A 17,227-nucleotide genomic window follows, 5' to 3' on the forward strand; every position below is an offset into this window, starting at 1 on the left:
GTTAAATGTTCAACGACCATTACTCATCTGTAAAATAAGACTGACATTATATGGATGTGTGGTGTCTGTCCTTTTGGACATGGTCAAAAGAACACGCAGCATGCATTCATATAATTTGACAGATCCAGCTGGGCAGTGGATGCACCATCTTCAGTGCGGGTGCACAAATACATCTGACTTCCTGTGGGAATCTCAGATCGAACATGGAGGAAATAGGCAGGGATTGTGGATAGGAGGTGCTCGATGGGAGTGTGGATCGGGAGTGACATGTGCCGAGACAGTCTATGCAGTTGCGATAACACTGTGTCATGGATGGTGCAGTGGTTACCATACCTGAGTAGTAAGTATGAGATCCCACGTTCCAATCCCGGTCCAGTACACATTTTCACTCATCCCCACTGATTCTGCATAATGTCCCAATGCAGCTGACAGCAGTGATCCTCTCCATTTCCTTTCCTTTTTTCTCCTCTCCACCTTCAATTTACATATAAGATTGACAAACAAGGTGCATCTGAAAAGTTCAGTGAATGGTCTCAGAAAATGAAGCAAACAAGAGTTACAAACAAAATACATTTACTGGCACTTAAAACTACTCACTGCCAGACACAACACACTTCTAACATTGACTGTGAAGCTTTTGAAACTTTTAGCCAATGCTTCTAGTGCAATCACTCAACCCACTGTCATCATGTGCTGTTGGACATCCACATCATTATAGGAGATGAAACATGGTGCAACCAATAGAATCCACGGACCAAGCAATAGTCAGTGGCATCATTTTCATCCTCTTCCCTGCCTCCCTTGGGTTGAAATTAATGGTACAGCAAGTCCTTGCAGTTGAAAAAGTCGATCAACAATGGTTTAATCTTGGATTTTGTCAGCTGACTTTCCTTGGGAAGCAGGTACGATGATGAGCACCATGCCATTGACTGTCATTTGGTCTCTGCATAATATTGGTAGCACCAGGTCTCATCTCCTCTGATGATGATGTCCAACAATGCACAACCATGGTACTTCTAGTGCTACCCCAAAAAGGGTTTGCCGACAGTTTGCAATAGCTTTACAACCGATGTTACAAGTGTGTTGTAGCTGATTGTGATTAATTTGAAGGTGAGTAAAGATGTTTTGTTTGTATCTCTTGTTTCGTTTATTTTCTGAGATCATTCACCAAACTTTTCAGATGCACCTTGTATTTCAATTCCTTTTGCATTTCCACAATTTTTGTATGATGACACATCTCAATGATGAGTCAGCTGGGGTGGACAGACTACTGGTTAAGCCACAGTAGCCATGCAGAAATGTCCTGTTCATAAGTAGTAGCTGAATGGCAATCTACCATGATATGTTACCAATGTTTAGTTGACAGGTGACAATGCTCAATGCATGAAATACCCACAGTTTTGACAAAATGTATCTTTTAAAAGACATTGATAAGGAAAACATTTCTATTTTAAATTTTCTCTTTGCTGATTTCTTGTGGGCAAGCATTATCACTGGTTTCAACATGATGATGCTGTAAAAAACTGGGGAAAACTTTGGAATTAAATTTTATTCACAAGTCCTTGAAAATTAATGCATTTACTACACTAAAAAGTATTTATACAAAAACTGTTTAAATGAAGTTCTTCAGTCACTGTAATAATTTTGGCACAACTTAAGTGAAAAGAAAATTTTTCAGCTCCATGTAATCCTATATTTGTCTCAGTAATTTAACTTTTAATAAAGCTGAACAGCAACTAGTTGAACTTAATTTTTATGCCTCTTGAATTGCAATTAATTTTTTGTCTCTGTGTTCTAGTAAAACATGAAATCTTTACATTACACCGTAAGTGTTTAAGAACATGCAATGTTAGTGGAAAAGAGATTATTATGATACTTCTATATACCATCAAGATCCTTGTTTGTTCAATAGTGGGGCCAACAATTGTTTAGGCTACACTCACATAAACCATGACAAAACACATGTGCTTCTGTTGACATATTTACAAAGTCACATTTCCTCCTCTCAAGCAGAAATCTTCTCCTTGTCCACTTGAATCCCATAGCCCATCCACGTCCTCATTTCCTCCATAGAACTGAAAAAAAAAATAATCACATACCACCCGTTAGAAACATGTTACCATTAAACAACATATTTATAAAAATTACTAAACTGATACTGTGACAGATAAACAGCTACTATCATTTTGAAGGGTTCTCACATCTATATTTTTAACTACATTTTATATGTTCAGCATAATGTCCAGCATGCCTCAAAACTGCTTAGTCCCTGGGCAAGTGTGTATTTTAGTCAGGACACTTCCACTAATTAGTAACCCCTTTAAAGTTTGAAAAAATTGTATCAGAACTCAATTTATTGAATCATTCTTTTATTCTGAAATGTGTGTACCATACAAATAAAACTTTTGTGTGTGAGGCTGGGATCTTAAGCAACTGTGAATCAAGAATGTAGTTATGCTCTGTCTATATGTCAGTCACATTAAATAAATCATTATCAGTTTCTAAACTGGCTTCCTAGGTGCATTTTGACAAGCCTCACACAGATGAGAATATTAAGATCCTAGTGGTTAACTGCCAAATTATTCCAACAGAGTGGCAGAGTCTGAAACGCTCCTGAAAAGCAGTGAATCTTGCACAGTACTAGGTACAGAATGCTGGTTGAAACCATAAATTGATAGTAGTAAATTTTTTTGAAAAAATTTTGAATGTATGTCGAAATAATAGGTTAATGGGAAATGAAGGTGGTGTATTTGTCGCAGTAGACAAGAAACTCAAATCCACTGACACAGAAGTTGAAGCTGCAAGTGAGACTGCTTGGGCAAAACCCAGTATCAGGAGTTGGCATAAAATGATAATTTGATCCTTCTATCATCTGCCACATGCATCTCCTGATGTAACTGAAAACTTCCGTACATTTGTAGGTAAGTTCCCCAGTCATACTGAAATCAACAGCAGAGACTTTAATCATCAAATAGTTAATTGGGAAAATTACAGTTACATCAGTGGTCGGTGTGATAAGACATTCTGTGAAACTTTACTAAATGCCTTCTGTAAAAACTACCCAGAACAGATAGTTATGAACTCCACTGATGACACCGAGCGAGGTGGCGCAGTGGTTAGGACACTGGACTCGCATTCGGGAGGACGACGGTTCAATCCCATCTCCGGCCATCCTGATTTAGGTTTTCCGTGATTTCCCTAAATCGTTTCAGGCGAATGCCGAGATGGTTCCTTTGAAAGGGCACGGCCGATTTCCTTCCCATTCCTTCCCTAACCCGAGCTTGCACTCCGTCTCTAATGACCTCGTTGTCGACGGGACGTTAAACACTAACCACCATCCACTGATGACAAAACTATATTGGATCTAATGGCAACAAATAGACCTGACCTCTTTGACGATGTCCCATCAAACCGGTTTCAGTGACCATGACACAGTTGTTGTAACAATGATTACCAAAGTACAAAAGACAACTAAAGCGAACAGAAAGGTATCTGTGTTCAGTACACTGGATAAAAAAATCAGTAGTGTTGTACCTCAATGAGGAATTTGAAACTTTCTGCACAGGGCAGAACATTGTAGAGGAACTATGGCTCAAGTTTAAAAGAATAGCTGAGCATCCGCTGGATAGATATTTACCCATTATAAGAGTTCATAATGGGAAGGACCTTCCATGGAATACAGTCACTGTAAGGAAACTTCTAAAGAAACAGAGACTACATCATAATAGGTGGTCAAACAAAGCATAGGACTGAAGATAGAGAGAAGCTGAATGAAACATGTTTGGCTGTCAAGAGGGCAATGCGTGAAGCCTTCAGTGACCGTCACAGCATAAGATTGTCAAATGATCTTTCACAAAACCCAAAGAAATTCAGGTCATGTGTTAAGGCTGTTAGTGTCACTGAGGTCCTTACCCAATGGGACAGGAACTGAAATTGATGGTAGCAAAGAAAAAGCTGAAATCCTTAACTCATGTTTCAAATGTCCCTTTTTACAAAGGAAAATTTAGGAGAATTACCCCCATTTTAATCCTCGTACCACTGAAAGATGAATGAAATCAGCATTAGTGTCAGTAATGTTGAGAAACTGAAATTGTTAAAACTGAACAAAGCTTCAGGGCCTGATGGAATCCGTATCAGATTCTATATTGAATTTGTGGCTGAGTTAGCACCTCCTTGAACTATAATCTATTGTAGATCCATTGAAAAAAAAGGACATTCCCAGTAGTTGAAAGAAAGCACAGGCAACAAACATCTATAAGAAGGGTAGTATAAGTGATCCAGAAAACTACTGTCCAATATCATTGACATAGATTTGTTATAGAATCTTAGAACACATTCTGGGCTTATACTGAAAACTTTGGATCAAGGCAGTCAGGTAGACACAGTATTTCTTGATCTCCTAAAAGCATTTGACTCAGTACCAAACCTACTCTTACTGTCAAAATTTTGATCAAATGAGGTATCAAGTGAAATTTGTGACTAGATTGAGGACTTTTTGGTACGTAGGATGCAGCATGTTATCTTGGATGGAGAGTCATAAGAGGTAGAGGTAATTTCAGGTCTGCCCAGGGAAGTGTGTTGGGACACTTGTTGATCATGTTGTACATTAATAACCTTGCAGACAATATCAGTAGTTACCTCAAACTTTTTGCAGATGATGCAGTTATCTATAATCATGTACTGTGTGAAAGAAGCTAAATACTCAGCCATAACCTGATAAGATTTCAAAGTGATACAAAGACTGGCAACTAGTATTACATGTTCATAAACGTAAAATTGTGCACTCAGCAAAACAAAAAAAATATAGTAACCTATGACTTTAACATCAGTGTGTCACAGTTTGATTCAGCCAACTCATACAAACACCTCAGTTTAACAACTGAAAATCAAGGATGGAATGTAACAATATTATGAAAAGGAAAGTTGCTACTCACTATATAGCAGAGATGCTGAGTCGCAGATAGCCACAACAAGACAACTATCACAAATAAGCTTTCACCCAGCAAGGCCTTCATCAAAAATATGGCAAACACACACACACACACACACACACAAGCATCTCACACACACAAGACTGCAATCTCTGCTAACTGAAGCCACACTGCGAGCAGCAGCAGTGCATGATGGGTGATGGGTGATTGGGGTAATGAGGCTCGTGCAAAGAAGGAGAGGGATAGTAGGGCAGGGATGGGGGACAGTGAAGTACTGCTGTGGAGCGTACAAGAACGAGGTGGAGAGAGGCTAGGGCAGCTAGGCTAAGTGCAGTTGGGAGGTTAGACTGAGGGGGGGGGGGGGGGGGGGGCGTAGTGTGGAACAGGAGAAAAGTAAAAGGGTGCCACTTGATTTTGTATCTCATCCTACAAATCCTCCCCACCCGCCACTCTGTCTTCATTATATCCCAGTTCTCACCCACTAATTCCACCTCATCCAGTCACATCTGCCGTCCCCCTTCTTCACACTTATCCACCCTCAGACCTGCTATCCACAGCAATATATTTTTTTTATTATTGATATCTTTTCCTTGAGCTCATTGTGACTTCACACCAATTTTAGTGAGTTTTTGTCTTTCACTATTGTCGACACCCTCAGATTTCTTCTTGTTTCCACCTTTTAAATCCTTTGCATCTGTCTCATGATTTTTTCCATGTATTTGGCTATATTTTTGTGAAGTTTCCCGGATGTAATACTACGTTATTTACATAATTTTTCAAATATGTTCCACCACCATAGATCCTTGCTCCTTCCATCTGCATCAATAGAGAAAAGTTTCCTTATCCCCAGCCAAAACCCAGTCCCACATACTGTTCCTGCATTGTTGCCTGGCTCATGGAATTCCCCCCCCCCAAATGCCCTTGCCATCAAATTACCCATCTCTGGATGCCACCCCTCCTTCCAAAACAACCTCCATCTATTCAGATTCCACCACTACTCAGCCCTCACCAACGTAGTCCCACAAAACCACATCAACCAAGCCCAAAACTCCTTGCAGTAGCTTCTCTCTTATTCGCAAAATTCTCCTGCTATTGTTGTTGTTGTTGTTGTGGCCTTCAGTCCAGGGATTGGTTTGATGCAGCTCCCCGTGCCACTCTATCCTGTGCAAGCTTCATCATCTCCCAGTACATACTGCAACCTACATCTTTCTGAATCTGCTTAGTGTATTCATCTCTTGGTCTCCCTCTACGATTTTTACCCTCCACACTGCATTCCAATACTAAATTGGTGATCACTTGATACCTCAGAACATGTCCTAGCAACCGATCCCTTCTTTTAGTCAAGTTGTTCCACAAATTTTGTCTTCCCCTCAATTCTATTCAATAACTCCTCGTTAGTTAACAACCCATCTAATCTTCAGCATTCTTCTGTAGCACAACATTTTGAAAGCTTCAATTTGCTTCTTGTCTAAACTATTTATCGTCCATGTTTCACTTCCATACATGTCTACACTCCACACAAATACTTTCAGATATGACTTCCTGACATTTAAATCTATACTCAATGTTAACAAATTTCTCTTCTTCAGAAACGCTTTCCTTGCCATTGTCAGTCTACATTTTGTATCCCCTCTACTTCGACCATCATCAGTTATTTTGCTCGCCACATAGCAAAACTCCTTTACTACTTTAAGTGTCTCATTTCCTAATCTAATTCCCTCAGCATCACCCAATTTAATTCAACTACATTCCATTATCCTCATTTTGGTTTTGTTGGTGTTCATCTTATATCCTCCTTTCAAGACACTGTCCATTCCATTCAACTACTCTTCCAGGTCCTTTGCTGTTTCTGACAGAATTACAATGTTATCGGTGAACCTCAAAGTTTTTATTTCTTCTCCATGGGTTTTAATTCCTACTCTGAGTTTTTCTTTTGTTTCCTTTACTGCTTGCTCAGTATACAGATAGAATAACATTGAGGATAGGCTACAACCCTGTCTCACTCCCTTCCCAACCACTGCTTCCCTTTCATGCCCCTCGACTCTTATAACTGCCACCTGGTTTCTGTACAAGTTACAAATAGCCTTTCGCTCCCTGTATTTTACCCCTGCCACCTTCAGAATTTGAAAGAGAGTATTCCAGTCAACATTGTCAAAAGCTTTCTCTAAGTCTACAAATGCTAGAAATGTAGGTTTGCCTTTCATTAATCTATCTTCTAAGATAAGTCATAGGGTCAGCACTGCCACACGTGTTCCAGCATTTCTAAAGAATCAAAACTGATCTTCCCTGAGGTTGGCTTGTACCAGGTTTTCCATTTGTCTGTAAAGAAATTGTGTTAGTATTTTGCAGCTGTGACTTACTGAACTGATAGTTCGGCAATTTTCAAATCTGTCAACACCTGCTTTCTTTGGAGTTGGAATTATTGTATTACTCTTGAAGTCCAAGGGTATTTCGCCTGCCTCATACATCTTGCTCACCAGATGGAAGAGTTTTGTCAGGGCTGGCTGTCCCAAGGCTATCAGTAGTTCTGATGGAATATTGTCTATTCCCGGGGCCCTGTTTCGGCTTAGATCTTTCAGTGCTCTGTCAAACTCTTCATGCAGTATCATATCTCCCATTTCATCTTCATCTACATGCTCTTCCATTTCCATAATACTGTCCTCAAGTACATCATCCTTGTATAGATCCTCCATATACTCCTTCCAACTTTCTGCTTTCCCTTCTTTGCTTAGAACTGGGGTTGTTATTCATACAAGTTGTTCTCTTTTCTCCAAAGGTCTCTTTAATTTTCCTGTAGGCAGTATCTATCTTACCCCTAGTGAGATAAGCCTCTACATCCTTACATTTGTCCTCTAGCCATTGCTGCTTAGCCATTTTGCACTTCCTGGCGATCTCATTTTTTAGATGATTGTATTCCTTTTTGCCTTCTTCATTTACTGCCTTTTTATATTTTCTCCTTTCCTCAGTTAAATTCAATTTTTCTTCTGTTACCCAAGGATTTCTACTAAGTCTTGTCCTTTTACCTACTTCACCCTCTGCTGCCTTCACTATTTCATCTTTCAGAGCTACCCATTCTTCATCTACTGTATTTCTTTCCCCCATTCCTGTCAATTGTTCGCTAATGCTCTCTCTGAAACTCTCTACAACCTCTGGTTCTGTCAATTTATCCAGGTCCCATCTCCATAAATTCCCACCTTCTTGCAGTTTCTTCAGTTTTAATCTACAGTTCATATCCAATAGATTGTGGTCAAAGTCCACATCTACCCCTGGAAATGTCTTACAATTTAAAACCTGGTTCCTAAATCTCTGTCTGACCATTATATAATCTATCTGAAACCTTCCAGTATCTCCAGGCCTCTTCCATGTATACAACCTTCGTTCATGATTCTTGAACCGAGTGTTAGCTATGATTAAGTTATGCTCTGTACAAAATTCTACCAGGTGGCTTCCTCTTTCATTGCTTATTTCCATTCCATATTCACCTACTATGTTTCCTTCTCTTTCTTTTCCTGTTATCAAATTCCAGTCACCCATGACTATTAAATTTCCATCTCCCTTCACTATCTGAATAATTTCTTTTATTGATCATACATTTCACCAATCTCTTCATCATCTGTAGAGCTAGTTGGCATATAAACTTGTACTACTGTGGGGGGTTTGCGCTTTATGTCTTCCTTGTCCACAATAATGCATTCACTATGCTGTTTGTAGTAGCTTACCTGCTCTCCTATTTTTTTGTTCATTATTAAACCTGCTTCTGCATTACCCCTATTTGATTTTGTATTTATAGCCCTGTACTCACCTGACCAAAAGTCTTGTTCCTCCTGCCACCAAACTTCACTAATTCCCACTATATCTAACTTTAACCTATCCATTTCCCTTTTTAAATTTTCTAACCTACCTGCCCAATTAAGGGATCTACCATTCCACGCTCCGATCAGTAGAATGCCAGTTTTCTTTCTCCTGATAATGACGTGCTCCTCAGTAGTCCCCGCCCGGAGATCCGAATGGGGGACTATTTTACCTCCCGAATATTTTACCCAAGAGGACATCATCATCATTTAACCATACAGTAAAGCTGTATGCCCTCAGGAAAAATTACGGCTGTAGTTTCCCCTTGCTTTCAGCCATTTACAGTACCAGCACAGCAAGACCATTTTGATTAGTGTTGCAAGGCCAGATCAGTCAATCATCCAGACTGTTGCCCCTGCAACTACTGAAAAGGCTGCTGCCCCTCTTCAGGAACCACACATTTGTCTGGCCTCTCAACAGATACCCCTCCGTTTTGGTTGCACCTACAGTTTGGCTATCTGTATTGCTGAGGCACGCAAGCCTCCCCACCCACGGCAAGGTCCATGGTTCATGGGGGAGGATTCTCCTGCTATGTAATCCCAAATTCCTGGAACCCATAACACACATTGAAACTCTTGCCCTCCAGGAATTAGAGCAACATGTGGAACACCACCTCAAAAAGCTCTCCACCCTGCTCACTTCCTACTCCAGACTTAGTGTACCACTGTCCACCACCTCTACAACAACCGACAAACCTCCCCCACATCCCCTCATAGCTGACAAATCCTGTCTCGCAAACCTACTACATTTAACCCACCCTCCAAAACTACCCCCCAAAAACACCACACACAATCCAGAACCTAAGCAGACCCGAAACAGTCATAAACCTTTCCTCCAGATGTGTTAGCCCTTGCAGAAATATCAGTCCTTTTCAAATGCATCACCTTTTGCCCCACTTCCAAATTTAATCATGCAGAACTTGTTAAAGATCTTCTCTCTTCCCTACAGTGGAAACACTTTTTGGCCATCAACCCTACCAATCAGACTCAACCCAAGACAAATGTTGAACGCTGCCTGGCTTAGTTCACTCTTCCATCCAACCGTGATATACCCTCACTGACCCTAAATCACCCCCCATTAACTTTCCAGAATTTCTTAACCTTGAACCTTGCCTCACCATTATTCCCCAAATCACTCAACATGCAAACCAACCCTACATCCACAGAAAGAACCACAGTGTACTATCTAAAATCTAATCCTGACCTTACACGCCTACCTGAGAACAAAAGTTCCACCACTGTTGTTTTAAACTCCAACGATTACCTGGCAGAAGGACTCCACCAGCTGTCAGATACATCCACTTACAAACCTTGCCACAATGACCCCATTCCAGAATCCAGCAGGATCTCCTGTCACTCTTCAAATCCTTAGGCCCATCCCGGAATCTCTTCCCATTGTCCATCTCTCTGCTCACCCCTACCACTCCCTGCACTCCTACCTTCTACATGCTTCCTGAAGTCCATGAACCCAACCACCCAGTAGGCCCCATTGTGGCTGGTTACTGTGGCCCCACTGACAGAATCTCTGCTCTCATAGGCTAAAACCTTCAACCTATTATCCAGAACCTACCCTCCTATATGAAAAACGTATCAGAACTTTTACATGTGACAGTAATAAGGATCAGCAAAGCCCATCTTATTGCCTTCTTTTCAAAATGCCCTAATCAGAGCTTTGTCACATTGAGAAGAGATTAGGTCTCATTGGTGTGCCACATGTTGGTTGCTCATATGGATGGGTTATTGAGAATAGGTTTTTACAGCTCTCCACAATTCCTGTCCCTTTACCACACAGTGCCCTGCTCATCACTACTGATGCCACCTCCCTTTACACTAACATCCCTAATGCCCATGGCCTTACCACTATTGAACACTACCTTTCCCAATGCTCGATGAATTCCAAACCAACAACCTCCTTTCTAGTTGCAATGACCAACTATACCCTCACCCACAATTACTTCTCCTTTGAAGGCATTACCTACAAACGAATCTAGAGTACGGCTATGGGCACCTGCATGGCACCATCCTATGCCAACCTATTCATGGGCCATCTAGAGGAATTCTTCCTAAACACACAGAATCCTAAAGCTGGTTCAGATTCATTCATGACATCTTTGTGATCTGGATCAAGGGATCCAGAACCTCAACAGCTTCTCCGCCATTTGCTTCACCTGGTTCTACTGAAACAAATCATCTTCCTTGATATTGACCTCCACCTCAAGGATGGCCACAGCAGTACCTCTGTCCATATCAAACCTACTAACCACCAGCAATACCTCCACTTCGACAGCTGGCACCCATTCCACACCAAGAAGTTCCTTCCATATAGCCTAGCCACTGTTGGTCGTCACATCTGCAGTGATGAGCAGTCCCTTTGAAAATATACCAAGGGTCGCACTGAAGCTTTCACAGACTGTAATTATTCCCCCAACTTTGTACAAAAACAAATCTCCTGCACCTTATCTTTCCAGTCTCCCACCACCTCCCAAAGTCTCACCGTCCAACCATAGAGGAGCATTCCCCTCATAACTCAGTACCACCCAGGACTGGAGCAACTGAATTACATTCTCCGCCATGGTTTCGATTTACCTCTCGTTGTGCCCTGAAATGAGTAATGTCCTGCCCACTACCCTTTCCGCCCCTCTCACGGTGATATTCCGACATCCACAAAACCTACACAATACACTCATCCATCTCCACACAATCCCTGGTCCCAACCCCTTACCTCATGACTCATATCCCTATAACAGACCTAGGTGCAAGATCTATCCCATACACACTCCCACCACCATCACCTACTCCAGTCTGGTTACAAACATCACCTACCCCATCAAAGGCTGAGCTACCTGTGAAACCAGTCATGCGATCTACAAATTAAGCTGCAACCACTGTGCATTTGGTACACCCTGTTGCTGAGCATGCTGCCCAACATAACATCCTTCATTTCAATGAGTGCTTCATAGCCTGTGCCATATGGATCCTTCCCACCAACACCAGATTTTCTGAATTGTACATGTGGGAACTTTCACTGCAATATTTCCTACGTTACTGTAACCCTCCTGGCCTCAATCTTCGTTAGTCATTGTCCTCACCCACCCAGCCCCTTTACTGCTCCCATTCCAGACTACACAGACCTCATTTCAGCATCACACCCAGTCTTTTTACTTCTCTCCTGTTCCACTACCCCCCACTCTCCCACGCCCTTCTAACCTCCCGACTGCACCTAGCTGCCCTCCCTCTCTCCATCCTGCCCCAGCCTCCTCATTACCCCCACCCAGTCGCCACTCCCAACATGCACTGCTGCTGCTGCTTGAAGCGTGGCTTCAGTTGCCAGAGATTGCCATCATGTGTGTGTGTGAGTTGCATTTGCATGAGTGTGTGTGTGTGTGTGTGTGTGTGTGTGTGTGTGTGTGTGTTTTGTCTATTTTTGACGAAGGCCTTGCTGGGCAAAAGCTTATTTGTGACAGTCTTCTTGTTGTGCCTATCTGCGACTCAGCATCTCCGCTATATGGTGAGTAGCAACTTTCCTGTTCATAATATTGTTAAATACCTCGGCCTAACACTTTATAGGGATATGAAATGGAATGAATGCATATGCTCCGTTGTGGGTAAAGCACATGGAAGACTTCAGTTTATTGGTAAAATACTGGGAAGTGCTATCAGTCTACAAAGGAGATTGCTTATAAATAACTTGTGCAACATATTCTAGAAAATTGCTCAAGTGTGTGGGACCCATCCCAAATAGGACTAACAGGGGATATTGAATGCATACAGAGAGCAGCAACACAAGTGGTCATAGGTTTGTCTGAGCTATGGGAGACTTACAATGATGCTGAAAAAACTGAGCTGGCAGACTCCTGAAGACATACGTAAAGTCTACTAACAAAATTTCAAGAAATGTCTTTCAGTGATGACTCTAGGAATACTACAACTTCCTATGTACTGCTCACAAAGGCATCATGAGTACAAGATCAGAATAATTATAGCACACACAGAGGCATTCGAACAATGAATGGAATGGGAAGAAATACTAATAACTGGTACAATAGAACATACCCTCAGCCAAGCACTTCATGATGATTTGCACACTATGGATGTAGATGTAGCTGTAAAAACCTACTCTCAACAACCCTTCCATTTGGTAGATTTATGAGCAACCAACATGTGGCACACCAATGAGACCTAACGTCTTATCAGTGTGACAAAGCTCTGTGTAGGGCATTTTGAAGAGAAGGCAATAAGATGGGCTTTGCTGAGCCTTATTATTGTCACACATAAAAGTTCTGATATATCTTTCATATAGGTATTGGGAGGCATGCTGACATCATAATGGGTGGCAGGAAAACTCTGAGCAATAGACTGAAGGCCACTCATTGCATACGTACACAACAAAACTCTGGCAAGAAAGGACCATTTCATAAAGCAGAGGGCCCAACAGATGGTCAGCAAGTTTGCAGTAAACACCCCACATGTGGCAGGCAAGAGATGGTGTTCCATGCCAACAGAAGACATGAAGGCATATCCCACACGATTGCTAGATTTAGAGCCATCAGTGAAGAAAACAATTGCATCCTGAAACTCCTGTATGAATGGGCACAACAAACAATGGAACACCACTGGAGCAATGTAGGCTTTCAAACTCTGGAAGAGATCCATTGGAATCCGGGGCTGAGGAACTAGCCAATGGGGAGGGGGGATGATAAGAAGAGAATATGGGGAAGAGGACAAAGAGGGGAGTTGGAAATCATGGCAGAGAGAAGCAAGGTAGAGCCCAATTGGCAAACCCACCCAACGGCAGGCAGTGGGCAGGCTACATCCTAGAGCTGCAGAAGGAATAGAATAGGAGTGGTGATCAGGGGAGGAGCAGATAGTGATGGCATAGGAAACCAGGAGCCGGAGCCACTGAAAAAAAGGGGAAGGTTCACAGCGTCAACTAGAAGACTATCAATGTGGCTAGTGCACAAGGCATTGGCTAGAAGGATACCAAAATGGTAAACTGGGTCCAGAGAAGCAGAGTGGAAGGGGCAGCTGATCCATAAACTTGACAACTATAGTCCAGATGAGACAGAACTAATGCCCAATAAACGTGGAGAAGTGTCAAATGATCCGCAGCCCAAGAGGTGGTATGCTTTGATAGCTGGGAGGCCCCACCTGGGAAATTTCGCTGCTGAGCTGCAAGTCTTTTCAGTTGATGCCACTTTGGGCGACATGCATGTTGATGAAGATGAAAAGACAATGAGGAAAATGCATCACTCAGTCTCTGGGCGAAGAAAATCTCTAACCGGCTGGGAATCAAACCTAGGCCCACTTCTTGGCAGTCAGACATGCTGACCACTCAGCTAAGGGGGCAGACACTCCAAGAGGTATGGGGAAAAAAGCAAACGACAATGAGTTTATGAAAAAAGACAACTTTCAGAAGGCCCGTGCTGGACAAAGGAAGTGATCGGTTCAACGACCTTCCTATTGCTTTCAGTTAAAGTGAATATATATCGCGAGGTGGTGCGTTTTGCCTGCGTGAGCGAAACATTTACTCTTTGACATCGTGGTGCTCCATGGCGAGTGAAGGAAAGTAAGAAAATCGGAATGTGACTGGACTTCATTACGAGACATGATAATGAGAGGATGTGTAGGAAGGGTGTACAATGAAGAGGTCATTGTTAGCCACCATATTATATAATTTGTGTTTTTGAGATTCACAAGCAGCATATAATGTTAATGTGGAGTTTAGTAATGGCCAGAATACAGTCTGTTGCATTTCAAAGGTAATTGCATGTATTCAATTTTTATCAAAGGATTCTGTGAGGGACTGTTATGCATTACAAGCTTGTATAGGACTTCGAACATTTGGTGATCGATGTTTGCGGTAGAACCTGCTTCTATCACATGGTCAAAGCATAGAGAAAGTTTTCTCTGATAAAAAGAACTCATTTCACTCACCAACAATCGTCAAATGACCAAATGCGAATGGCAGCATTCCAATTTGAGAAGATCCTATAGAAGTTTTCTTTCTCTTACATTTCAAGAATTTTACAGGCAACCGTCAGAGTCAGCAGCTGCTTCTCCACCACAAAAGTAACTTGTCTACATGTACAAAATTACGTACACTGTGGTGATAATCGATGCTGATAGAGATAGTGTTCTTCACAGACATACAAACTGAGACACTTCACACACCAGTTCAGTAACAGCGAGTTTAATATTACCAGCTTAAAAACATTAACTCTTCTTTTGAGTAGTAAAATGATCAAAAAATGGCTAAACTGTGTCAGGACCTACAAGGAGTGAAACACAGACACTGCCAAGCATTTCATGAACAAAAACAAATTAACAATCATTTAGTTATACGTATTTATTGTATGGATTGTGATTTATTGTGATAAATATGTTTTTTATGTTATGCATATGTACTAATGTTGTGCTTTGTATAATTTCATGTATGACTGGTGGAATCATTCTATGTGAGCTACATCCAACATCAGGCAGCCACGACAACACGGGTCTATCTCATACGAACTTCATACGGCAGTAAAGACAAGCACAAGAATGACATGCTAACCCACTGCACATATTAGTCTGGTCTTGGTAGATAATGACTAGGTTATGAATATCTATAGATTTAGTTATTATATGCTTTAGTATATGCGCAGTGATATCCGTTCATTTTTAGATACTCTGGGGTATAGAACCTGATGTGTATTTTCGTGGGGAAAAATTGAATTGTGTCCAGAGTAAAGTAATTACAAGAATAGTGAACAATTAAATTTTTATGGATAATACCAGATCACAGTTTAAAATGCAGAGGGAACAGGAAGCGAATTTGCAGCCTAATGGTGATGAACGAAACCCAGGGCAAACCGTAGATGCTGGCCAAAGAGAATCTAAAGATCCTATGGCTAATCTTTTAAATCAAATGAAACTGTTGATGAATACTGTGGCTAGTTTAGCTGCAAAACAGTCTCACATGTTTGCTATTCAAGCAAATATTTCGACAGTTGAAAACTTAGCTTCGGAACAGTCTCACATATCTGCTACACAAGTGAATATTTCAACAACAGTTGAAAATTTAGCTTCGGAGCAGTCTCGCATATCTGCTAATCAAGCGGATATGTGAGCTGCACAGATGGCTATTTCTGCAAATGTAGAAACCATAGCTGTGGAACAGGCAAATTTAGTGGTTAAAGTAACAAATCTGACCACCACTCTGAGCAATTTAGTAACAGAACAGGCAGATTTAGATGAGAAGTAAAGGGTATAACAAATAACGTGAACATTCTGCCCACAAAGGAACATTTTGTTAAAGTATTAGCTGATGTGAATACTTTGACAAATGAACAGACAGAAATTAGGAAAGGAATAAATAGTATGAATCAAACCCATGAACAATTTATGATCGAAATAAACAGAGTAAACAGTGAAATGGAAACCGTGTGGGGGAGACAACAAATGGTAGAAGTAGAGGTACGAAACCTGGCCTCAACAGTAAAGGAATTAGCGTCCGGATGTGAAGAGTGGATGGAACAAAAGTTCCAAGACAAAAACCCAGCAGTTTAAGCAACAATTAGACAACTGGGTAGTAGATAAGGAACAGCAGGTAATATTGACTGTTAATAAAGGTATCAAGGAAGCAGTAGAGAAAATAGTGAGTGAAGGCCTACCGTTATTTTGCCAAATAGTTCAAGAGGGGAAGAAAGTTCACGAGCAGATAGGAACCGAGTTCCAATGATGGAAAGGAGAAGTTATCCAGAATTTGCAAATGTGCACTCAAAGGATAGAAGAACTGCTCTGGGGGAGGGGGGGGGGGGGGGGGCTACAGAAGAAACCAAGGAAGAGATCTAAAGGTAAAAATCAGGGCTCTATGTATAATTATGGGCGTCAGAAGTAGTACCCAGATACAAGCCCAAACAAACATTTGTATGGAAATATGTCACCTGTGAGTGATTATACCAGATCTGTCATGGAAGAGAAAATGTTAAAGCATAGGCAATTCCAAATATTTTTTCCAGAAAAGAAGACATTAAATCCTATCGTATTTTATCAGACCATTCAGAGGAGTGTTAGCACGAGCTTGGTCTGATCGACAGAAAATCAAATATGTATCAGGATACATCCAAGGCAATGTATTCTGTGGGTGATTGACGTAATAGACAAGCATCACACCTACAAAGAATCTGAGAAGGCATACCAAAATAGATATTGGTTAAGAGGCATTCAGGAGAGATTGAAGAAGGAAGTACATAAACCGGAACCATTCTCTTACCGAATAGGTAACTTAAGGAGATACTTCGAAAAATATTTGAATCAAGCAAGATATTGGGATCAACCAACAGATCACACAAGTGTGATAATGATCATCACAGCTCAGCTTCCAACAGAGATCAGGGAAAAACTGCTGCATGTTTCAGAAGATAATCTGGAAGAATTCATGTCTGCAGTAGATTCAATAGATTT

General features: G+C 41.3%; 1 protein-coding gene across 1 annotated transcript in view; it reads right to left on the reverse strand.

Annotated features, from left to right (window-relative positions):
• Positions 1-1,635: 1,635 nt before the first annotated feature.
• LOC124595773 (speckle-type POZ protein B-like) overlaps positions 1,636-17,227 on the reverse strand; it is a 68,234-nt gene continuing 52,642 nt past the window's right edge. The window contains exon 3 of the mRNA XM_047134659.1: positions 1,636-2,075. Within this exon, the coding sequence (XP_046990615.1) occupies positions 2,006-2,075 (70 nt within the window). The 3' untranslated portion in view covers positions 1,636-2,005. The remainder of the gene's footprint in view (positions 2,076-17,227) is intronic.

The sequence above is a fragment of the Schistocerca americana genome, chromosome 2 (genome assembly GCF_021461395.2).
Source record: "Schistocerca americana isolate TAMUIC-IGC-003095 chromosome 2, iqSchAmer2.1, whole genome shotgun sequence".
Lineage (NCBI taxonomy): Eukaryota > Metazoa > Arthropoda > Insecta > Orthoptera > Acrididae > Schistocerca > Schistocerca americana.